A 26,724-nucleotide genomic window follows, 5' to 3' on the forward strand; every position below is an offset into this window, starting at 1 on the left:
AAACTCTTAAAATCAGCAGTAAAACTTGTGGACACAGCTGCAGCCTCAGTGTTTGTGTCACTTGAACTCTGCGTGACTTCTGGGAATCAGAATAACTTCTAACTGAATATTTCAGAATCTTTTTCTCTCTCTGGGCTCTGAACATTATTATTGCTTTGCTGACAGAGTCCGAGGGAAAAGCCGGTGAAAGTCATCGTCTGGAGGCTCGGATGAACCAAATATCTTCACATATTGAGCAGATTTTCTTGCTTTTTTATTTCCCGACAGCTGATCTGTGGCTGAGCTTCAAAAAAGTTCCAATTTGCTTCTTTTCGATGCAAAAAAAAGCTTGTCAAGAATCCGATTTTACATTTCTTCCTCTGTTTGTCACCCAAAGAACTCGACGAAAACAAATTAGCGTTTGAAAATCGACACGGAATTAGAAATTCAATTAACCTGAAACTTAATGAGGCTTTCTCAGAGTTTTATTGTCTTTTTTTTCTGCTCAACTGAAGCTGAGTGTGTTTTATTATCTGCGTTTTTCTACGTGCCGTCAATCACTCGACACCCAGAGGAGGAAAAAACCTGAGAGCTGCTGCCAGGAAATAATCCCTTTTATAAAAACAAAGAGCTGCATCGTCAAAGCCTTTTGTTCTTCTTTTATTTGTTACGTCCCGGCTCTCTGGTTGGCAGCTAATTTCACAATATATGGGAGGAAAAGGCTTAAACAGCAAAACGGCTGCAGGGAACTGGTTCAGTTTCTGTCTGGTTTATTTTTATATTTTGATGCGTTTCCTGCAACTACTTTGTCTGCAGCTGTAAATGCAACACTACAGAGGGACTAGTGTAGGAAAAAAGGTGAAAAAAAAACATATATTTAAACCTTAAATCACTAAACTAGTCACTTAGCAACAGAAAGTTTGTGTTTTCTTGCAGCCTCCACAGCAGATTATGTGTTCCAGTGTAAATTTGCTTTAAATGACTGATTCCCACCAGTGTAACAGTAGTTTATACATTATTTAAACCAACATTTTGTGGTTTTAAAGTGCAAACAAAAAGCCTGACTGTTGTCAACAGCAAGAAGCAACACCAAGAGTGCTAATCTGAAAGAAAATAGTAAAAAACAATAAAACTGTTTTTAAAAAAATATATATTTTCTTTTAAAAATTGCTGAAATATTTTGCCATTTAGCTTATATTTGGTCAATTTTCCCAATTGATCCACATGTCATACATGTTCACTTCAAGGACCATTGGAGAGCTAAAAATCCAACAAATCTTCCTGTTTTTACAGTTTCTGACTCTGATATTTTGGTGATTTTATTTTCTTTTTTGAAAATCAACACATCTTTCTGGGGAATTAGATTGTAAATGGATCTCTATATACAAGTGATCAAAAGTCACTTTAAAAAGTATTACAATTTTAAGGTTAGATTCGGTCAATTTTCCCAATTGATCAACGTCATACACGTTTACTTCAAGGACCGTTGGAAAGCTAAAAATCCAACAAATTTTTCCATCTCTACAATTTTGGGCTCCACTAAATGCATCTTTTTTTATGTTTCTTAAGTGTTTTTTCTGCCTTTTTTTTTTTTTTTTAAATGAAAATTCTCTGTCGAGAAAATGACCCAAACTGAGCTTAAAATCATTCTAATTCATTAAAAATGACTTTATTGTGTTTGCCAAGAACAAATAATTTCCTCAAATCAAAACTCTACAAAATGTCCACGTCAAACTGCATGTCTTCTTCCTTATCGGCTAATATATCATTAATTAAATCATTTAATTCAAATCAATTCAAAGAATAAAAAAAAAACACAATTAAACTGGTTAAAACTTTGAAAATGTATAAAATAAAAACAGTTTTTGCCTTTTTTCTTACAGTCAACATCAAAATTATACTTTTTTTCTGTGATTGTATTAGATATTATCTTTAACAAAAATGAAAAAAAAGGAAAACAGTTGTCATTTATTGTTTAATATGCATATTTATTATTCACATTTTCATTTAAATAACAGCAAATATCTGTAAAATAGTCGTATTATTTGCTGATTTAAATACAGTAAAAATAGTGTAATTATTTAAAAAAACTGTAAAATAAAGTTAAATTAATTAAATAATAATAGTAAATAATTTTTTTTGAAAATCACAATTGAAGTGTAAAAGTAGAAAATGTATAAACAATAATAAATAACAACAGATATCCCTAAAATAATCGTATTATGTGCTGCTTTAGATACAGTAAAAATAGTCTAAATTAAATAAATGGGTAAAAACTGTAAAAGAAAGTATATTAAATATAGTTAAAAAAATCACAGTTGAACTGTTTAAAATTTGAGAAAAAATAGAAAATGTATCAAATGTAATATTTTTGCTGTAATAATTTTGGCCTTTTTTCTTACAGTCAACATCTAAATTAATGCCTTTTTTCTGTGATTTTATTAAATATTTCCTTTAATTTAACAAAAATGAAAAAAAGGAAAACAGTTGTCATTTATTGTTTAATATAATTTTAATTTGTTATTTAATATACATATTTACTATTCACATTTTTAACTTAAATAACAGCAAATATGTGTAAAATAATTATATTTGCTGATTTAAATACAGTAAAAATAATTTTTTTAAAAAAATGGGTAAAAATTGTAAAATAAAATAAATAAGGTTAAAAAAAATCCCAGTTAAACTGTTATATCTTTAAAATAATCATATTGTTTGCTGATTTAAATACAGTAAAAATAAGTTTTATTTTAAAAATAACTGCCTAAATTAAATTGTAATAGTAAATTAAATGTTTAAAAATTTGTAAAAATATTGAATTAATTAGATATTATTTTTAATTTAACAGAACTGTATTTATTATTTAATATGCATATTTATTATTTTTCATTTAAATAACAGCAAATATCTGCAAAAAATCATAGTGTTTGCCGATTAAAATACAGTAAAAAAATTGTATAATTAAAATAAATGGGTAAAAACTGTAAAAGAAAGTAAATTAAATAAATTTAAACCATCTACGATATTTTATTGAAGCTCAAAAAACAAAACATCAGATCATTCTTTATCTCCCAATGGGTTTATGTCACTGTTATGTGCAGATTTATTTACAGCATCACTTTGAAAAACTGCATTTTCATCCATTACAGTAAAAACATGCAGATAAAAGGTACAAAAAACATGTTTAGAAGTGAAAATAAAACAGTCTGGTAGCTGTTTTTCTGCAGTATTGGCAGGTTTTAGGTGGATTCTGGCTGCAGCTTCTCATATCCAGACAGAGATTTGGGATTTCGAAGGTATCAGAAGAATGAAAAATAAAAATAAAAAAAACTTCCAATTTCAATGACAGGTTTTCAGAAACAGCTCCAGTTTTTAAATATTACTTATTTATCTGCTGGTCTGCTTCCTCTCCACGCCGGCTTTAATTGCTGAATCTCTCGTCGTCGTCTATCGCTGGAGGGTTTTCAGTGTTTTCATGTCCTCGGCTGCCCCAGAAGGACCAGCAAAGATTATCCGGTGCATCCGACTCCATGCAGAGCAGGCTTTACATGAGTGTTCCTGGCAACTGGCCCGCTAGGATTACACTCGCTGATAAGTTTACACTTCAGGCTGCACAGAAAAATAAATTGCTTTCCTGTCGGGGGGCAGGTAAAGGACGTGTAATCCCCTTGTCGGCTATAACGGCGGTGGAGGGCAGCGAGAGTGTGAAATGACCCAACAGGATAAATGTGAAGAGGCTTTTTTTCCCACTTCATCTGCAGGAAGAACAGCTTAAACAGCAAATCTGGTTGGATTTTACTGTAGAAAACTGATAATGTACAGATTAAGGATGCAGCTTTGAAACACTTTCCTGAACTAAACAATCATTAATCGGTTAATTGGTGGAATAAATGAATTATGGACATTTGAAGATGCAATATAACATTGTTGAAGGCAAAATCAGCCTCTTATGTTGTTAAATTTCAACATATAAAACAACATAGAAGCAGCTTGTAACTTCATACGTATAATAAGAACATATAGACCCCAATGAAAACCAGTTTTTAATCTCCTACCTGTGAGTCTGTAGCACCATTTCCATCAAATTCTACTGATGTTAGAGCCTCTAAAGTTGGTGAAATGTCGACCAACGTCTGTATTTTTAGTAGAAATATGGATCCATCCATGGATATACACTTACAGGAACTTTCTGTGGACACAATACCTACCTCAACTGAAAATGTTGCAGTTTTGTTCATTTTTTAGGGCCAAAAACATAGATTTTTGAGTTATTTTGAACAATTTTCAAGTCATTTTAGATACATTTTGAATCCTTCAGGACAATCCTTATCTTATTTTGAACACATCTTTAGTAATTTGGGACAATTATGACTGAACAAGTTTTGTGGCAGAATATCTAAAAACTGGAACCTTGTTTTGCCAAACTTACCACAAATCAAATTCTACTGATGTTAGAGCCTCAAAAGTTGGTGAAATGTCGACTAAAAACTGTATTTTAATAGAAATATGGATCCATCCATATATATACACACTTACAGGAACTTTGTGGAGAACATAACACCATCCTCATTTAAAGATTTTGCACTTTTTTCCATTTTCAGGGACTAATAATTCAACATTTGGCCCAAATTACTCAAACAAATTGTCTAAAATCAATCCAAAATGATTCATCAATGCCCCAAATTAACCCCAAAATGGTGTAAATGGAATAATCTTACCATTGTTGAGTCAAAACACCTAAAAACAGGGTGCCCGTATAGCTCAGCGCGTTGAGCTGATGACCCATGTACACAGCTGGTCTGGGTTTGATTCCTGCTCGCGGCCCTTTGCTGCATGTCTTACCCCAACTCTTCTCCCATTTCCTGTCTCTCTCTCACTGCGCCTAAATAAAGCTGATAAAAGGCCAAAAAAATAACTTAAAAAAAAAAAAAATGCCTACAAACTTGGTCCTGTCAAACTTTCCACACATGATATTCTATTGATGTTAGAGCCTCAGCAGTTGGTGAAATGTCGACCAAAGACTGGATTTTAGTAGAAACATGGATCCATCCATATATATGTATATATACACTTACAGGAGCTTTCTGGGGAAACACTACCATCTTCCCTTGTAAATGTTGCATTTCTTCCATTTTAAGAGCCAATAATTATTCACCATTGTCATTTTGAATAAATTTTTAAGTCATTTTCAATTACAAAAAAACCCCATGATATTATAGGTAGTTGCACTTCCTTCCATTTTCAATGCTGAATAATTTAAAAATTGGCCTCTGTTGGAGCCATTTAATTATTTAGATCAAGTGGAAACCATTCTGTCTGTCGCTTCACTAAATTTCATGGCTGTGGGAGTTACATTTCTGGAGATATTGAACCTTTAAAATGGTGAATCTGATCAAAGATGCTTTTATTTTGGTGAATTCTTCAATGAGACATGCAGAATAAAGCGATTTTAATGAAGTATTATACATATAAGAGTAGATTTGGTAAACTTTTTCAATGAAATGACACGTGATTCTTTATGTTTTTGGACTTTTTGACAAAAATTGTATAGTTTTGGTGATTTTGTAGAAACAAAGAGCCTTTCATACTTTCTCTTGGATTTAGGGGTTCAGATGGTTAAACTGCATGTCTTTATTCTTGTCAGTTAGTGTATTTTTAATTGATTAACTGTTAACCTTGTCCACTGTGGATGCAGTCAGTTTATCATCTGGTTTTTGACCGAAGGTTTCATGAATCCTCTCTGGACCTTCGCTGAAAAGAAAAGCCAGAAACACAGAGAGAGAGACACACATTAAAATTGAACAGTATGGGTTGAAAAAGATAGAAAAAAACTCAGAGAGAAAGTGAGATGACAAGAAATCCGATGCGAAACCCGAGAGGCCGGAGGGCTGAGTCGAGAAGAAGCCGAGGACTGAGTTGAAAACCATCAAAAATGAAAAGAGGTTGGACAGGAAACTGTTTCTACTGTCAGTCCAGCTGTTGTCAGTCCAGCTGCTGTCAATCCAGCTGCTGTCAATCCAGCTGCTGTCAATCCAGCTGCTGTCACTGCAGAAGCTTCACCTGCAAATTTAACTTTTCACACTAAAACTCCTCCAACCTTGGACGTTCTGCAATTTTAAATCCTCAATTTTTGATTTCAAACTGCGCGTTTCTGCCACTCGTGTGTCGGAGCTTTAATCTGAAAGTTTAGATTAACTTCCTTCCTCTAGGCCGCTGCTGATTTACATGCGTGTCGGCGCAGATATAGAAAATTAACTGGCAGGAGCTTGAACTTTGCCAATAGATGATTGATCACGGAGGACGTCGGCTGTACCTGCCTTTAATTCTGAGTGGGGTCTGGCTTTTTTTTGAAGATTTGGTGGTTTTCGGTTCTTTTAGTAGAAGTCTCAGTCTAAACTGCCAAACCTTTGATCTCCTCTTCCGTTCTGTCCATTCAGACTTGATAGCAGCAAGGATGCTAGAAAAAAAAAGGTTTTAAACATTAAAAAACTGGTGCATTCACAAACTGTAAAAAGAATAATAATAAAAGCAAATATCTGTCAAATTTTGTCATTTTTATCCAGATTAAACACTCTTTAAAAGGGTTTAAAATAATGGCAGCAAGGATGCTACAATTTTTTAAAAAACAATTAAATACTGTAACAAAAACTGTAAAAACAGCCAAAATAAAAGCAAATATCTTTACAATTTTATCATTTTTATCCAAAGTAAACATTTTTAAAAAATGTTTAAAAAATGGCAGAACGGGTGCCAGAATTTTTTTACAACAATAAAATACTGTGGCATTCAAAAACTGTCAAAGCAGTCCAAAAAGGAGCAAATATCTGTCAAATTTGATAATTTTTATTCAAATTAAACGCTGAAAAAAGGTTTAAAAAAATGGCAGCAAAGGTGCCAGAATTAAAGTAATAAAATACTGTAGCATTCACAAACTATAAAAAACAGTCAAAAAAGGAGTGAATATCTGTAAAATTTTGCCATTTTCATCCAAATTAAATACAGCAAAATTGCAATGTTTATGTAAAAAAATACTACTTACTACTGACTGAACTCCGTGTGTTTAGCAAAGCTAGCTCAGGCTAACAGTTGTGGCTGGATTATATTCTGTTTTGTCTGTTTCTGGCTGCAATTGAAAGCAGCATCTAAATGGAAATCTTTCTGTTTATTTTTCACATCTAATACATTCTTAGTATAACTGGAAATACAGATTTTCTATGTTGTATCATCCTGACATGAGCTAAAAGCTGTTTGGAGGACAGAAAATCTCTGAACTCAGTCATAGAAAGGATTCAGGATTTGCAGTAAATCAGCCAAAACGTGCAGCTCTGGTCCTTTAAATCAGCGGTTTTTAAATCCCTCGCTGATAGAAAAGACTGATTTATCCTTTAAAACTCTGGCGGTTGGACACAGTTTCTCACCCTGCATGTAAAGAAAGCTGGGAGAAGATGAGAGATCAACAAGCGATTCTCATTCCAGACGAAGAATTTCATTTTTATTTTGCACTCACAGTAAATGAAGTGACAGAAAACAGACAAGAAGACCAGAATCGTGGATCAGCTGCATCGTTTTACAGATCATCATTTATCCAGATGGGCTTGTAGTCTCTTTACTGAAGCATAGCATTAAAAACAACAGAAGAACTAACTTATTCCTACAAAATAATAATGAGAAAATAACCGAATGTTTGTTTAGGAGATAAACAAAACCAACAAGTTAAGAAAAAGCTGCACGATCCTGTAAATAAAACACTTGTCTGGATTTTAATTTGCATTAAAATATTTAATCTGCTAGTGAGCTGATTATGACGGCGGCCAGTTTTCTAATTGGATCAAAAACAAGAACAATTGGTTTAAAACTTGAATTCCAAGGTGCTAAAATGCTACTTTTTTGAGTTAGTAATAATTAGGAGCTATGTTATAGCTATAAGCTGCTTATCCTTTAAATATTATATACATATAAAAAAGGTGCAAAATGAGTCAAATTTAAACCAGATTTTGGCTTTCGACAGTAAAAAAAAAAAAAAAAATCTAAATTGACTCTGAAATTAAATGTTTTCTCTTAGAAAACAGCTCGTTGATAAAAATCACAGTTTCAAGCTTTGAACTTCTTTTATTTTTGCTCTTTTTGAAGTAATTTTTGATCACACGGTAACTAAAATGAACTAAAACTAACACAACAAACTGAAAAAAAGGGAATTTTTGCTTTTCCTTCGTATTATCTAAATTTGCACATTTATGTTACTTAGCATGTAAAACAAGTCAAATAGGGCTCTATTTTAACCATTTACCCCCATTTAAATTTAGATTATATCTCAAAATAGTCAACATTTTTGACCATTTCCATGGCATCACACCAGAAACTTTGCATTGAATCTAATACAGTTTCAACTCTGGCTTAAAACTGGCTTTAAATGTATTTTTTTGTTCTTTTTAAAGTAATTTTTGGGCACATAGTAACTGAGTGGAAACTAGAGGCTTCTCTGTGCACAATCATACACACTCTAACCAATAATATTTGGGTTAAACAACTAAAAAATTAACACAACACACTGGAAAAAAAGAGAATTTTGGCATCAGTTTGAGGGATTTGCTTTAATTGGTGACACACGATTCAATTAAGAGGTAATATTAATGCCGGTAGTTCAAGTAAAATTTACCTAAATTATTTATTTTCTCTCAAATTAACAGTTTTAACTTGACTTTTGTAGTTTTTGGAGTTTTTTTCTACACTTCTTTCGATTACTTAGCATTTAAAACATCTCAAATAGAGCTTTTTTTCCATTTCCCCCTCTTAAATTAGGTTTCCTGCTAAAATTAAAGGAAAACCACCCTGAATGTGTGGCCTATTTAGCCAGAAGTTAGATATTTAAATGAAACTGCACAGCAGAAATCCAGCGACAGCATGGAGGAGAATGAAAACAGCTCCATAACGGGGGAAATCAAAGTTTTTAATTATTCCTGAAATGAGGAAACCTGTGGGATGTGAGCTGTTTGTGTTTGTTTGATTAAACGGTGGGAAGCCGGCGGTGCTGCTGGAGGGAGTTTATTTCCAGGATGATAAAGAAAAAAAAAAGGATCAAGCGAAGCCGAGAGAGTTTCTGTTAATCATTTCAGAGCAGAAAGGATCAGCGGTTTATCTCACGGCTTCCCAGCAACTTCTGGAAATCACATAGTTATCCAACTTCCATTAACGGAGAGGTTTTAACAGCGCTTCCTAAACGACGCTGATTAAATTAATGACTCACTGCTCGGGTGTCTGATCAGTTGAACTTCTGAATTTCCTTCGTGTCTCCAGAGATTTTCAGACTTTCTTTGTCTTTAACTTCTCACGACTTCATCTCTGACCTCAATCTCTCTCCTTGGTTTCAGAAAAGGATTTTCAGGGAATAATGAATTAAATTATGATATTTATTTGAATGTAATGTTCCTCAGTCTGACTTGCAGAGATGCAGAGAGAAGTTTTGGTTATCCGTACGAAAGAAAAGGAGATTTTAATTAACACATTTCATTTCAGAAAAAAAATGTAAAGTTAAAGGTAATGCATTCAAAAACCATAAAAACAGTCAAAGAAGGAGCAAATATCTGTAAAATAATTTGTAACTTTTATCCAAATTTCTCATTTAAAAAAGGTTAAAAAATGGCTCAAAAAAGTTTTTAAAATAATAAAATACTGTAACATTCAAAAACAGTCCAAAAAAAAAGGCGCAGGTATCAGTAAAAACGTTGTCATTTCCCCCCCAAATTTAACACTGAAAGAAAAACAAAAGACACAACATGACAACATGGGTGCCAGAAAATTTTTTTTTTAAATAATAAAATACTGTGGCATTCACAAACTGTCAAAAGAATCAAATTAAGAGCACAATTCTGTAAAATTTTGTCATTTTTCTCCAAATGAAACACTTTCTTTTAAAAAAAGGTAAAAAATGGCAACAGCAGTGGTAGAAAAAAACATTATTGACAAAAAAAATTTACAATATTCAACGACTGTACACAAAGAAGCAAATATCTCTAAAATTTTGTCATTTTTAATCCAAAAAATGTTTTTAAAACAATAAAATACTCTAATATTCAAAAACAGTAAAAACAGTCAATATAAAAGCAAATATTTGTGAAATTGTGTAATTTTTAGCCAAATTAAACACTTAAAAAAGGTTAGAAATTGCAGCGAGGGTGCCAGATTTTAAAAAAAATAAAATAAATACTGTGACATTCAAAAACTTAAAAAAAAGTCAAAAAAATGAAGTAAATATCTGTGAAAATTTTGTCATTTTTATTGAAATTAAATCATGGTAAACTATATTTTTATGGTCCCACATTGTAAAACAACAAATTACTACTTGTAAAAATACAAATTTTTGATGTTGACGTTATCTATAGTTTTGGCCTGCTTTTTTTATTTTTAAAATTATTTTTATTTTACAGTCAACATTTAAATTAACATTTGTTTTCAGTATTTTTTTTTAAGCTATCTTCATAATTGAGCTGAGCTGAATAAGAGCTGGTCGGAGGTCATTAACTACCACAGAAGTCTTTGTCATGGTGCCCCTTTGCTAGCTAAACCCTCATAATGCTCTCTGCTTTCCGATATAGAACTTTAGATCAGTGGTTTCCAAGAAGAGTCGGGATAAAATAATTAAAAATGATAAGAAATAGCATATTTTAGCCCCAAAGGTCACTTAAAGATGAAAAATAGCAGCTAAATTACCACCTCTGAGAATAGTGGGGGTCGTGAGTCTTTGCTATTTCGGGATCGGTCCTTGATTTAGATTAAAAATAAAAGATGAATTTCATTTCATTCAGAATGAAATGAGGTTGATTCAGTGGAATTATGAGCTACTGTAAGTGTCTCTCTTGTTCCCAGTGTGTTTGTTTTCTCTTTAGCACATATTAAAACACACACTTCACATGGACTCACCACTCGGCCTCCCACTCTCTGCAGCCATAAAACACAGCTGATAATGGCAGCTATGCAAACCACACACACACATTACACCAGTTATATGAGATTCCTGTAGCTACTTTCTCATCTTCACTGTTGTTTTTACAACTTTCATGTTCCGAGTGCATTAAAAAAATCACTGTTTCTGCATTATTTATGTCATTTTCTCTGCAAATTATGTGCAGCAGAACTTTTTCGAACCCTTCAAACCTCTAAAAACTGAGCTAAAATCAGGTTATGCACCACGATATCCATAAAAACTCACTCTTACTGTAATGAAGTTGCAAGTTCAGGCTGATCTGAAGGACTTTTTGCACCTTAAGACTGCCCAACACTGACAGAAAATCTTTCCTCTCCATGCTTTCCGTCCTCCAGGTTGCCACCCGTCCTGCTCAGACTGCCGTGGACCGACCCAGCAGGATTGTATTTCCTGTTCCGATCCGGTCGCTTTGCTCAAAGATGGGGTTTGCGTCCCCGACTGCGGCGCTGGATTCTACAGCCAAGATGGCATCTGTTACGGTAAAGTTCACACAAAAACACACAGTACACTTTAAAAGCTTTCTAGCTAAGATAAACATCGTGTCTTTGGTGGTTTTGTGTTACAAAAACTCAAAGCAGTGCAGCTGGTCCAGATGACCAACGGTGGTTTTAAGGGTATCATCACGTGTATTTTTATGTCAGGATTATTTGTGAACATGCAGAATAGCGAACATGTCGCTAACATTGTGGCTTGAAATCATAATCCTCAATCAGATTTTGGTTTTAGTCCAATCATATGCACTGTTGTCAGGGAACTATTGAAGAGCTCAAGCTGATTTACTCCGAAGTCAACTCCAACAATTGCAAAAATCTGGTCTAAGATCTTAAGGTGTTGAGACATAGCTGACCAGTTTTAAGGATTATAACATAAAGTTTTGAGCAAAGATACATGCGAATGCAGAGCAGTTATCAGAGTTCCAGTGTGCTTTATAACAAGGCCAAATGAAACAGACAAGTCTTAGAAAAAGTTCAAATTGGTGTTTGAAAGAGGATAAAATATATTGAAGCCAGTTAAAAGAGGCTAAAACAAAAAAAAATGATACTGGATGAATCAAATAAATGCAGCATGGCTCAGAAACAGTGAACAGAGGAGATACATTCAGCATGGTGAAACATCTTTCTACTGATGATGAACAGACCAGAGACTCAAAACTGAACTCAAAATTGTCCAAAATTACAAAGTGTCTCCTTTGAACAAAATTTAACTAATTTAAACCTCAGAACATCCGAAATGTTGATTTTCTTGCAGTGTTGTTGGCGTTGAACTGGAGTTGAAGGTTTCGTCTGCCTCATTTTTTTAGCTTCACGCCGGCATCCCCCATGAAACGATAAAGTCAGCAGCATCCAGAGTTAGAAAACAAAACAATTTTAGTAAACACAATAATTAGCAGCTCCCTCTTCTGCACTAATGAGGACTCAGAAGCTGCTCGGATAAAGAGATCCTGTATGAATATGGATGGTTTCTATTTCCGGGATGAAGAAGCAGTGAGAATAAGAGCTCCCTGAGGGCGACGGTGAACTTAGCAGCACATAGCTAAGCTCTTTCTGTGCTTAAAAATACCCCCAGGGCTTTAAGAAGGGGACTGTTTTCTTTTCCTGTTGCTCCTCTGGAAGTTTTGAAGCACCCGGCAAGGAGGAGGCCTCTGTCAGAAAATGTCAAAACCTGCTGAACTTTCTGGAGGAAAAAAAAAAAGGTCAAATCCACACGAACTTGCCAGTTTGTTCTTTGAGGTCTGGTTTAAAATGTCACCAACCTGCAGGGAGTTTAGCTGCTCGATTTCCCCCCACCGGGCCTCCAGGGTGAGATTTGATAGATTTTCTTTCTTGCTTTTTTTTTTTTTTTTGTCAAGTGTGCTGGAGGAAAATCTTTTTCTGGTTTTAGCCTCATTATTAGACAGAGTTACAGGCTTGTTGCAGCATGTTTGCATGTTATGCCCAAATTTTGTTAATTGTTTAGATTTTGTGATAGTTTTGACTTTAACTGTGTGATGTTTTTTTATTGCTCAATGCTGTTTGTAGCAAAAAACACCAACTACAACAGATTTAGAGTTAGTTCTTTAGCTTCCGTCTGGAAAATCTATCAAATCTAAGCTTAAATCTGGATATTTCATCTAAATAAAACTATATTCTGCATATTAAATAAAAATTTACCAAAATATAAATCATTTGTGCTCCTTGGTGAAACAGAGAAGTCATTACTGGCTCAGACGGCAAAAATTAAACTACTTGGCTGAACTGCAGGCTGTGTAAGCAAATGAGAGCAAAATCTAACACACTGGAACAGGAAAATAAATGTGGCTTGGCTCAAAAACTGTGAACAGAGCAGCATTTTCTTGGAAGATACATTCAGCATGGTGAAACATCTTTCATTTCTTTGTTACTCTAGCAATTTTAAGTGATTTTAGACAAGCTTCAAATCAATTTGGTCAACTTTAGACTGAAAGGATCAAATACTATATACTGGATGAATAAAATAAATGCAGCATGAATCAAACAGTGAACAGAGGAGCAAGTTGTTGGAGATACATTCAGCATGGTGAAGCATCTTTCTACTGATGAGCAGAGTAGAGAGGAAAAGTCTGGAAACATGGAGACAGTTAAATATCTGCAGTATGTGGAGCCTAACAACATAAATGAGACACAAAATGACACCAACAAGATATAAAATGGTCAAAACGAAATGTTGCATGACTCAGAAACAGTGAACAGAAGAGCAAGTTGTTGGAGATACATTCAGCATGGTGAAACATCTTTCTACGGACGGTGAGCAGAATAGAGAGAAAAATGTAAATATCTGTCAAACCACTATTTTTTCCCAGTATTGAACACCCCTGGGCACTTTGAAAACTGTTTGACATCTTTATAAGTAAATAATCAAAGAATTTCTTTTTTATGAGTTACTCTATTATAATTACATCATGCTGCTCAGAAGGCATTTCTGCGTTCTCTCGACTTCTAGTCATGCTTGTTCTGTTTCCATAGAGGTTCAGATCTTTTATATTGCAGTGAAAAATGAAGCCATAATGAGAATGTGACAATGTGACCCATAAAAATGTGACAGGAGCAACAAAAAACGCCCAGAAACATTGTATTTCCCAGTTGTCCATGCATCTGCTCCATTTTCATTATTAAATCACATGTTATTTTGCTTTCTCGGTATCCTGTTTTTGCCTCATATGTCAGTACGCTTTGTTTTTAAACTGACACAAAAATACATTTATTAATATCATTATTACTTGAATTCAAGGATGAACTAATTAGATTTTGGCTTTTAAAGGTCACCGTGATCTTACAAAAGGCATATTTTTGGCCGAAACTCAAGAATTCTTGATTCTTGATGACATTTCAGGATAAAATGATGAACTGATGACATTTTATAACTTAAAGGTCAAAAATCAACGATGTTCTGCTAAAGCACTTTCTGGCTGTTATTCAAATTGTACCAGTATGACTCATTGGTAACTGTCATAGCTACAGCTTCTATCATTATTGGTCAAAGGTGAATAAAAGCAATAACTTGGACTTTTTCTGTAAACGTACACACTTCAGTCTTTGCCTAAGTATAAATATATTGATATAACGGACAGATAAGACTGTAAACTACAACCACAGTGTGTGGTGGAGGCTCACAGCTGTTTTCATAAAGATGCTCTCCAGTTGCTTCCAGTCGTGTCTTCACTAAGTGACTCTAAAATGCAGAATCTATTTGTCCGACTGTCTGCTTAACAGACTTCTCCTCTTACCTGAGGATAATTCGTTCATGTTTAAATCGACCACGGTGCGTTTCGTCACGCCGACAAGAAGCCATTAACATTTACATGCTGCGGTTCACAGGCTGCGATTCGTCCTGCGCCTCCTGTTTCCCCGACAACCCCAAGTGTATGAGCTGCCCGCCGGGGACCGCCTTGCATCATGGGAAATGTGTTACCCAGTGTCCTGCTCAGCATTACCTGGACGGCCACCACAGATGCAGAGGTAGGCCCAGTCTTTGTCCCAGTGTTCTGATTTTGAGTTATTTTTTTTCATCGGCAGCATTACCAATCGATAGTTTCTTATTTGATAACCTAAATTAAGCACAGTGGACTTTTGTTCTGTGGTGTTATTGCTGTCTACGTTGGTCGAAATATGATTTTAGTTGCAAATTCTGCTCTATTGCTAATGTCATTGGGATATAAAATGCTATCCTGGCTGATCCCAGTTTGTCTTGAACACATAAACTGTGGTCGGAGGTCATTAACCATCACAGAAGTCTTTGTCATGGTGCCTGTTGCGCACTTGAAGACATCAAAACTATAAAAGAATACATATGGAATAATGCTGTAAACAAACAAGTGTTAATCTTCAGTATTAATCCACAATGTAAAAAATAATACAAATAAATAAAAACCAATGAATGAGAAGGTGTGTCTCAACTGTTAACTGGTAGTGTGTGTGTGAAGCACGGTGGTGTGTGTGTATATGTATATATATATATGTATATATATATGTGTATATATATATGTGTATATATATATGTGTATATATATATATATATATATATATATATATATATATATATATATATATATATATATATATATATAGTTTTCAAGTTATTTTGGACTATCAATCAACAAAATAAATGCAGCATGGCTCAGAAACAGTGAACAGAGGAGCAAGTTGTTGGAGATACATTCAGCATGGTGAAACATATTTCTACAGATGATGAGCAGAGTCTCAAAACTGGACTAAATATGATCCAAAATGACAAAAAAAAATTGTCCTCTTCAAACAAAGTTCATTTTGGCCTCACAAAACACATTTTCGGCCAAAACTCAAGAAGCAATTTGCTAATAATGACAACATTTGTGGTTGAAATGCTAATGTTTTATTAGCCATCTTCGGCTGATTCCTATTAAGTGTCATGGAACACTTTGTCATGGTGCCCCTTTACTTGCCCACAATGCTCTCTGGTGGTCTTTGAATCTCCAGCTCTGGTTCAGATCTTCTTCTTCTTTGTTTCCTCAGCCTGCCACAGCTCTTGCCCCTCCTGCTGGGGTCCTTCGGTGTCCCAGTGCTCCTCGTGTCCGGCCGGGCTGCTCCTCCACCAGGGCCAGTGTGTGGAGGCCTGTGGGGAGGGACTGTACGCCCATGACACCACCTGCCACAGTAAGAGTTTACAGCAGAACAAACTCAGGTCAGCTGGCGTCTCTCTTTGTTTTGACATTTCCTGTCTGTGCTCTCAGACTGTCATCCCTCCTGCCGTTCCTGCGTCGGACCGCTGGCCTCCGACTGCCTCCGATGCCTCAAACCGGAGGAAACTCTCCTCCGACAGTCGGGTCACCTTCATCACGGCGTCTGCACAGCTGGATGTCCTGCAAACAGCTTCCTGGACGACACGCAGACATGCAGAGGTGAGCTAATCAAGTTTCCACCTCACTTTGAGAGAACCTCTACCTGAGAGGCCAGAAACAACATCTCCACCACTCTTAGTCACAGTTTTTACTAGTTACCCAGCTAATTAGCAAGCCAATTGGCTGCCGTTGTGGGTTTTAAATCAGATAATCGCTAGCATGATTGTAATTTGTTCAGGCCCACTGAAAGCAAAAAGAATTCAATCAGAGCTCAGAGGAAAAATCCATTACAAAGCAAACAAAATCTTCTGTCTAACGGCTAATCACTCGTTTGTATAAACAGCAGTGAAATATTTCATTCCAACTTGACAGAATATTAATGGACGGCGATTATTTGAATTATCTGAGTAATTAGTTTCCAAATAACAAATTGGATTTTTTTTAAACTGTTGTCACAGCGGTGTGACAACCTAATCAGCTGAAAGACAACAACTCCAGGCTCTGCACATCTTATAAATGGAGCAATTATTTGCCTGATAGATCAGTGATCAGTCATGAAAATGTCCTCGGCTGCATTATAAATGGTGTCTGAATTTTAGATGTTATTAACAGATCGATGAAGAACATTTAAAGCTGCAGTGAAATGCACAAAAATACTTCATTTAAAAGTCACCGTTCAGTTTGTTTGTTTAATTAGTTTTCCTCAATTTTTGCCACATGACTGTTGGATGCAGCAGAGTTATGCTGAGATACGTAGAATGTTTGGTTTTGTCCAAAATCTTATTTAGACAAGAGGTTTATTTTTTTTTAGCATTTTTAAAAAATTGCACGTGTAGATTAAAGTAATTTAGCAAACGCTGCACATCATCACAAACATACCGTCCTCACTGTGAAGCATGGTGGTGGCAGCATCATGATGTGAAGCATGGTGGTGGCAGCATCATGATGAAGCACGGTGGTGGCAGCATCATGATGTGAATCATGCATCATGATGCTGTCACCACCATGCTTCACATTATGATGCTGCCACCACCATGCTTCACATTATGATGCTGCCACCACCATGCTTCACATCATGATGCTGCCACCACCGTGTTTCATATCATGATGCTGCCACCACCATGCTTCATATCATGATGCTGCCACCACCATGCTTCACATTATGATGCTGCCACCACCATGCTTCACATCATGATGCTGCCACCACCATGCTTCACATTATGATGCTGCCACCACCATGCTTCACATCATGATGCTGCCACCACCGTGTTTCATATCATGACGCTACCACCACCATGCTTCACATCATGATGCTGCCACCACCATGCTTCACATCATGATGCTGCCACCACCGTGTTTCATATCATGACGCTACCACCACCATGCTTCACATCATGACGCTACCACCACCATGCTTCACATCATGATGCTGCCACCACCGTGCTTCACATCATGATGCTACCACCATGCTTCACATCATGATGCTGCCACCACCATGCTTCACATCATGATGCTGCCACCACCATGCTTCACATCATGATGCTGCCACCACCGTGCTTCACATTCTGATTATGTGAGGATGTTTCTTTACAGTATAGTGAAAGTCCATCACCTCACCGTTTGCTAAACCCACAACGTTGAGTCAGAATGAGGTGATGAAGTCCAGTTTCCTTTCATAGCACTTAAATTACAATATACTGAAAGGTTATATGGATTTATTACCTAGTGATGCCCAAAAAAATACTGCTTATTCTAGTTTTAATCCAGGTTTATGCTCTGTTTGAGCTGCATTTAAGATGTTTGACAGCGCTGGAAACCTCCTACTGGGACATCTTTGTTATATCAAACAGAAAATATGTTTGTTGACTATTTTTTTGTCACTTTTTTAGCTCTGCAGAAGCCAGATCCTCAGCAAAGACAGACTTTTCACTCATCTTGGTTGCTTGAAATTGCTATAAACACTGAATTTTAATGCAGTCACATGTATATATGGAACAATCCTGAAGTTCTGGACAGGTTTTTGGGTTAGAAGTGCATCTAGAATTGCGAGTGGGTGTTTTTCTGCAGATGTTGTGCGTGTGGAGGCGCCTGATTGGGTTGTTTACGAGTGTGAAATCTAGCGTGTAATGGACTGATTTTGACGGTGAGGTTTTTTTAAGGTGTAGTCTGTTGAGTGAGAATAATTATCACCCACCTAGCAGCGCTCAGGAGAAGCTGCAGGTGATTTCTTTGGGTTTTTTTGAAGTGAAGCAGGAGATTTTGTGTCCGCCGACCTCTGCAGCCGAGGTTTGGCAGGCGGAAGCAGATTGGTTCTACCTGCAGCCAAGTCTTTAGCCGCTGTTTGGTTCAGCTCTACTTTCCTCTCGGCTGGAGCTGCTTTTACCTGCGGTTTTCTGGCTTTCATGAAGGTTTAGTTTCACTTATTCGACACAGAAAGGCTTCAGATTGCAACAGTGAGGAAGGTTTTGGCAACAGTGAGGAAGGTTTTGGTAACATGAGATGCTGTTTCTGCAAGCAGATCGACTGTATTTTAAAACACTTTTGCACTGCAGCGGCTTTACTTGTGGATTTTATGCATAAATTGTGATTTGTGTTGATGTCAATAAATAATAATTGCTTGTTTGTGAGTTTTTCATCACCAGATCCCTCAAAATAAACCAGAAAATAGTGTTTGGGGTTTTGTCGTGGCCCAACTGACCGGACAGCTCTGTTTATCAGTGGATCTCAAAAAAAAAAAAAAAAAGGATTTGATCAGTATTGATTTCACTATATTTTCTGTTATATTTCAGTAAACAGAGTACTACTGCGCTCGTTTCCATGTTGTGCTTATTTTCTGCGATTATACACATCTTTGTATTAAAATAATAAAATAAAATAAAATCATGGAGGTAAAATATGAATAACACTGACTCCATACAAACATTTTTCCTCCTAGATAATGGATTAAATACGAATGACATCCTCCTTTTAATACAGTAAAACCTGTTTAATTTGACAGTCTCACTTTGTAAAAAACAAATGACTGAATATTTATTTCATGTTGACGTTATTTACAGTTTTGGCCTGAGAATGTAATTTTATAGTCAAATAAACTGTATAAGATTAAGGTGCTATCAGTAAAATTAGACATTTGAAGTGGAAATTATGGTTTACTGTTGGTTTATTATTGGTTTGCTGTTAGTTTTTTGTGCATTTGTTGTTGGTTTTTTGTTGGTTTGCTGTTGTTTTTTTGTTGGTTTGTATTTGGTTTACTGCTGGTTTGTTATTGATTTGCTGTTGGTTTGTTTTTGTTTTCTGTTGATTTTTTGTGGGTTTGTTGTTGGTTTGTTGCTGGTTAGCTGTTGGTTTGTTGTTGGGTTTTTGTTGGTTTGTTATTTGTTTTGTTATTGATTTGTTGTTGGTTTTCTGTTGGTTTGTTATTGGTTTGTTGTTGGTTTGTTGTTGGTTTATTATTAGTTTTTGGTTAGTTGTTGGTTTGCTGCTGGTTTTCTGTTTGTTTTTTGCAGTTTTTTTGTTGGTTTGTTGCTGGTTTGCCGTTGGTTTCTTATTTGGATTTTTGTTGGTTTGCTGCTGTTTATTTGTGGGTTTGTTGTTATTTTTTGTTGGTTTTCTGCTTGTTTGTTATTGGTTTATTATTTGTTTTTTGTTGGTTTGCTGCTGGTTTTCTGTCGGTTTTATTATTGGTTTATTATTTGGGTCTTTGCTGGTTTTCTGTTGGTTTGTTATTGGTTTATTATATGGGTCTTTGCTGGAGTGCTGGGATTTCCCACGATGCCTGCGATGAGTCCTGGCAGCCTGTTTCCAGCAGCTCAGCAGCTGTGTTTGGAGGTGTGAACTCAGCTCTGCGATCTCGTCAATTACAGGGTGCTGGCAGGAATGTCTTTCTAGTTTCCTGTTGGCTGCTGGTTCCTGCGAGCCTCAAACTCTGTAATTTGTTGCCCCTGTTGTTGAGACTTTTTCCACGACTCCTGTGGTGTTTTACTTTCGGAGGAAAGTGAGACAGCGACACCAAACCACAAATCTGCAGCCTTTAGTGGTGATCTCACTGCATGCAAATGACTTTTCATGCTTTTTAACCTTGAATAATGCACACATGCAACCTTTGGGCTCATTTTTTTATCCCAATGCATCAAATTAAAGAAGCATAAAAAAGTGAATTTCTTCATTTTGCATCACACTTCCTGAGCAGTCCTCTGCACGAGTTCCACTTTTAGAGCCCAGAGTCGTTTAGGTAATGATGTGATTTGTCTCTTCAGCACAGTTTACTTTTAGGTTCAGCGCAGGCCAAGCAGCAAATTTAGTTTACTTTATCTGGGATTGAATAGCCGTTAGTCGTATTGGATTTCCTTAATCATGCTGGAGGAGACAATTACTAATCGATGGGGAGAAGTCGCGGTCGATGGAGTATCCTCCAACAGCCATTCGTCTCTGGGATCACAGGGCAGCAGCGGGTTTAAGTCTGGAGTTTTAGGCTGCTGGCGCTAAATAGGAAACAGCCAGACTTACAAAAGAAATATTCATGACAACATTAGAAAGAAGAAGCACGAGGTTAACCGGAGAAAATGTGCAGAAAATCGGGCTAAGCACCAACATCATCCTTTACGAGGTTTAATGTAGATTTTCTAACAGATTGGAGTCATTTATGAAAGTCTGGACTGTAAGTTGTGCCTTTTTTTCCTTAATTATTTTTATTTTTTGTTCAAAATCATGATGCTGCCACCACCATGCTTCACATCATGATGCTGCCACCACCATGCTTCACATCATGATGCTGCCACCACCGTGCTTCACATCATGATGCTGCCACCACCGTGCTTCACATCATGATGTTGCCACCACCGTGCTTCACATCATGATGCTGCCACCACCGTGCTTCACATCATGATGCTGCCACCACCGTGCTTCACATCATGATGCTGCCACCACCGTGCTTCACATCATGATGCTGCCACCACCGTGCTTCACATCATGATGCTGCCACCACCGTGCTTCACATCATGATGCTGCCACCACCGTGCTTCACATCATGATGCTGCCACCACCGTGCTTCACATCATGATGTTGCCACCACCGTGCTTCACATCATGATGCTGCCACCACCGTGCTTCACATCATGATGTTGCCACCACCGTGCTTCACATCATGATGCTGCCACCACCGTGCTTGATATCATGATGTTGCCACCACCGTGCTTCACATCATGATGCTGCCACCACCATGCTTCACATCATGATGTTGCCACCACCATGCTTCACATCATGATGCTGCCACCACCGTGCTTCACATCATGATGTTGCCACCACCGTGCTTCACATCATGATGTTGCCACCACCATGCTTCACATCATGATGCTGCCACCACTGTGCTTCACATCATGATGTTGCCACCACCATGCTTCACATCATGATGCTGCCACCACCGTGCTTCACATCATGATGCTGCCACCACCATGCTTCACACCATGATGCTGCCACCACCGTGCTTTACATCATGATGCTGCCATTTATACCATGATCAGAGAATTTAGACAATTTTTCTCTTAATACTCAAAATCATTAAAATCGTTGCAGATTTATTTAATCGTTGATATCTAATGGATTTTTCATCACTTTGTCATCATTTCACATATTTTTTTTGAAAGTAGAACTATATGAACGGTTAGCCTCCATGGCAAACAGGAATATTAAAACATTATATATTGGATTTCTGAGGGGGGAAAAAACTGCCTTTGAAGCTCTCGTCTCAGCACAAAAAGCTTTTCTTTGAGAGAGTGTCTAGTTTGTTGGCTGGATAAACGACACATCATTAAAGCTGCATTCAGGCTGATGTATAAAGCAGCTGTTGTGTTCTCGCCGGTGTCAGCAGGTTCAGGTGTTCTGACGGGAACAATGCAGCCTTTTGTGAGGTTTTTTTGTGTGTGGCGGTGGTCCGACAGCTAACCAGATCTCCTGAACCGTCATGTTAGCATGTAGCATTCTGCAGCGTTCTGCTCAGATATCAGACGTCTGAGGGCGAATTCCAGCCAGGAAGTCCTCCACGGGTCCGTTCAGCAGAGCAACATGACATACAGGAAGAGTTCAGGAGCATTTTGTTTTTTATCATTTTAGAGATGCGAGAGGTCTATCAGGCTTTTATAGATGTTTGGAATTTTAGAACACAAGGCATAGAGTGTAAGGATAGACAAAAATCCATTAAAAAGGTGAAAATATGGCAGAAAAAAATCTGAAAAATATGTTACAGAAATGGTGAAAATAACAGCAAATATCTGTAAAATAATCATATTTCTAGCTGATTTAAATAGTGTAAAACTAGTGTAATTTATGGTCAAATTTGTTTTAACCAAGGATATTATTTACACTGGGCTTTTTTTTCCATTTCCATTTTTTTTTTTTAAATGAAAAAAAATTAATCTTTAATATACATTTCAAACAGTCATAAAGATCCAATAGAATGATGATTTTTTTTTTTTTTATTTAACTAAAAGTATACATTCTTTTTATGTGGATGTTTTGTAGAGTTTGAGCCTATTTAATTATGATCAGCAAGCAAAACAATACTTTTTTCTGTTATTTCACTCAATATTATCTGTAATTCAACAAACCAAGCAAAAAGAGAAAAAAGTCTTTAATATAAATACAGTTGTATTTCAAATAACTACAAATAAATGTAAGATAAACTATAATTTCAGCTGATTTAAATAGCATAAAATAATATCATTTCATGATTAACTTTGTTTAAATAAAGGAATGACTTTTTCTGAAAAAACTGAGTATATTTTTTTACATTTACATTTTTTAAATGCATTTTTTTTTAAATTAACCATCAAAACAACAACAACAAAATATTTCATATACATAAAATTTTCTTTCAAATAATGACAAATATCGAACAGAATAATGATTTTTTTTTGGACATTTAAAGACAGTAAAACAATGTAATTTTACAACCACACTTTGTAAAACAATGAATTATTATTTGCAAAAATGTAGATTTATATACATATGCATGTTTCTGTATAATGACATTTTTAGGTGGTTTAAATACAGTAAAAACTATAATTTTACTGTGTAAAGAAAACTAATTATTTGATAAACAGATTTTTGATGTGGACGTTATGTGCAATTTTGGCCCATTTTTGTTTTTGTTTTAGTTTTTTTTAACAGTCAACATTGCAAATTAATAAGTTTTTCTGTGATTTTTCTAGATATTATCTGTAATTTAACAAAGCAGGAAACATCTGCAAAATAACAGTTTAAAAATATATTTTTCAGTGCTTAATATATTTATTTTTTCTTTAAGTCATGGACACATATCTGAAGAATTCTAAAAAAAATAAATGACAATTTACAAAAAAAAATACTCATTTTTGACATTTTGTACAGTTTTTCACAGGACAGTATTTTATTGTTGTTTTACAGTCAACATGTAAATTATTACTTTTTCCTGAGTGTATTAGTTAATATCTATAATTTACTAAACAGGGAATATCTGTAAAATAACAGAAAAAAACAGATTTTAAAGAAATGCCACGATTTAAAGCTTAGATTTGGTTCATTTTAGCAATTGAGCCACACACGATGCGTTCAAGGACTGTAAGAAAACTGAAAATCACGACAGACTTTTGCTTTTACGGCTTCTGTCTGTGATAAATTCTTTATTTAAAAAAAAGAAAATACACTTTTCACACCCGCTGGCAAGTTTGTGGGTTGAGAAGGTTAATGTGTGAATATTTCAAGACATGGAGCTGAAATAAAGGAGCTGGCAGGTGGTCATATACCGTACAGTTGTTTTATATCTGGGCTGAAGTTATGACTTTTAGTGAATTATGACGCTCGACTGGCGGCTGTTTGCCTCCATCGCTGTGATTAATGGTGTTATTCGGCTCTTTGCTTTACCCACATGTAGCTTCAGGTCTGTTCAGGCTCTGCTGTGTTTACACTGAGAACAGAGAAGAAGGATTCTTCTGTTGTTTAAATGACGGCTGATTTATGCTTGTTAACCCTTCTGTTGTCTTCATTAAAGGGACCAAAAAAAAAAAAAGTTTCCTTGTCTGAAAAAAATCCAAAAACTCGGCAAAATATTCCCCAAATTTATAAAAATTTGCAAAATCTTCAGAAAGAAAATTCCAAAAATTCCTTGAACGTTTCCCTTAAAAGTTTTATTTTAAAAAAAATAAATAAATAAAATAAAAATCCCCAAATTTGTCAAGGAAGAAATAATAATAAATGTAATTTTTTTTCAAAAAATGAATAAAAATCTTCCAAAAAACCCCTAAAAATATCCAAAATATATATATATAGATATAATAGAATAATAGATATATATCAGTAAAAGTTCTCATATTTTCTTTAAGAACATTCAGAAAAAAAATCAACCAAAATCCAGCGAAACTCGCTGGATTTTGGTTGATTTTTATGTGAATGTTCTTAAGAAACATTTTTAGCATTTCTTTTTTTCCACCAAAAAATGTTCAAAGATTTCAAAAAATGTTCATCAGAAGACATCAAAAGTTTCACTGTGAAAATATTTTTTTTCCACATTTTCAAACTTTAAAACGGGTCAATTTTGACCCTCAGGACAACATGAGGGTTAAAGCCTAAAATCCAAGTGTTTAACGAGCATAAATCAGCCGTCATTTAAACAGCAGAAGATGCCTTCTTGGAGAACATGTTGTCAGTGTAAACACAGCAGAGCCTGAACAGACCTAAAGCTACATGTGGGTAAAGAACGATGCGAACAGCACCATTAATCACAATGAGTGTTTCAAACAGTCAAAGATAGAACTTTATTCCTTCAGGAAAAACTAATTCTTCTGCCAGATATGCCTCAGAAAAATGACACAACAGAATAAATGCCTGTCCTGATAGAAAAATGATACGATATAAGCACAAAACATGACTGAAAATACAAATAAATGAGCTTAAGTATGGGTAGAATAGAAAAATAAGAAGTAATACTGGCAATAATTCTCACAAGATGATGAAATTTACACAAAAAATGTAAATATTGCAGCTAAAAAATTTAATATTGCACATTATAGTGACATGTTGAAATGTGAAGCCAAAAAGTTAAAATCTTGGTTTTATTAAGACCAAACCAGCATTTTTTGTTTAGTCAGTGTCTTAAAATGAAGTAAATATGTAAATAAATAAGTAAATAAGACTAGAATAGCAAAGTAATACGCAATACTGACAAGAAATAAAGTAGTATTGTACGTGAAATTGAAAGTTAGACATGAAACCGAAAATAGCAATAAACTATGTGACAAATAATGTTTTTGCACCATTAAAGCAGGAAAAACCTCTTAAAATCAAAGTACACACCTGTAAATGTGCATTAAATGGCCTTTCTAGGCATTCTTCAAGGTGTTTGATGGGAAAACCTGGACTGAACTCATCACAACACAGGTTTGACGGTGAGAATGTCTAGAAGTTATTTAGCTCAAGCTGTTCCAGGAGCGTCTCGACCATCTGGCCTTAATGAAAACCCATTTGTGACCCAAGCAGCCGCTGCCAGAGTCGCTGAAATCCACAAATACCACCAAAATTTTAACATTTCAGCTGCAAAGAATAAACTGTGAGTCAGAAAAGGATTGATTGAGCAGCTTTACGCAGCTTAATTGGGGCTATTATATAGAATTAAAGCCATTTGAAGCACAGGAGCACAACTTTCTGTCAAGTCGGACTGGAATCTGCAATTAATACAGTGTTTATGACCAACTTTCATGCAAATTAATGTTATTTTTTATTTTTATTGATGAAAAAACTCATTTAAAAAGTAGCGTCAGGTTCAAAATTTAGATAAAACACAAAAAGAGGTACACAGGACAAAACAAACCAAATCAAAAAACAATGAAAAGTGATGCACAAATACAAATTTGCCTCATATATGAAAGGAAGAAGCCAGAAATAGTCATTTTGATTCTAAATATAATGATATATGTTACAGCAGGAGCACTTAAGTGAAGGAAAACTGAGTTTTATTTGCCAGATTTGTAAGAAATGTAAAAAAACCACAACTTTGGTTTGATTACATTTTTATGCCATTTCTTATGTCATAACTGCCCTCCTGTACCTTTTTTATACCTCTGCCAGCTGTAGACACCATGTTTTCAGGTGCAAAATACTTAAAATCTGACCAAAATCTTTACTTTGACTCAATGTCAGTTTGACGTCACCAAACAAGTTTTTTTTTTTACATAATTCAACATTTAATACACATTTTATGACCAAATTTCATGAAAATTAATGTTATTTGTTCTTTTTTATTGATATAAAATCTTCAGAATCGGAATAAATTACAAAGAGAGGTGAACTGAAAAAAACAAACCAAGAAAACTAAACCAAAAATAAACAAAAAGTGGTGCACAAATACAAATTTGACAGTTACATTCAAGCAAAAAGCCTGAAATAGTCATTTTGATTCAAAATAT

The 26,724-nt window shown here is 35.4% G+C and overlaps 1 protein-coding gene across 1 annotated transcript in view; it reads left to right on the forward strand.

Annotated features, from left to right (window-relative positions):
* fras1 (Fraser extracellular matrix complex subunit 1) overlaps window positions 1-26,724 on the forward strand; it is a 263,784-nt gene that overhangs the window by 54,904 nt on the left and 182,156 nt on the right. The window contains exons 12-15 of the mRNA XM_055011340.1: window positions 11,296-11,439; window positions 14,794-14,934; window positions 15,967-16,107; window positions 16,185-16,352. Coding sequence (XP_054867315.1) covers window positions 11,296-11,439; window positions 14,794-14,934; window positions 15,967-16,107; window positions 16,185-16,352 — 594 coding nt within the window. The remainder of the gene's footprint in view (window positions 1-11,295; window positions 11,440-14,793; window positions 14,935-15,966; window positions 16,108-16,184; window positions 16,353-26,724) is intronic.

Source organism: Amphiprion ocellaris, chromosome 6 (assembly GCF_022539595.1).
Source record: "Amphiprion ocellaris isolate individual 3 ecotype Okinawa chromosome 6, ASM2253959v1, whole genome shotgun sequence".
Lineage (NCBI taxonomy): Eukaryota > Metazoa > Chordata > Actinopteri > Pomacentridae > Amphiprion > Amphiprion ocellaris.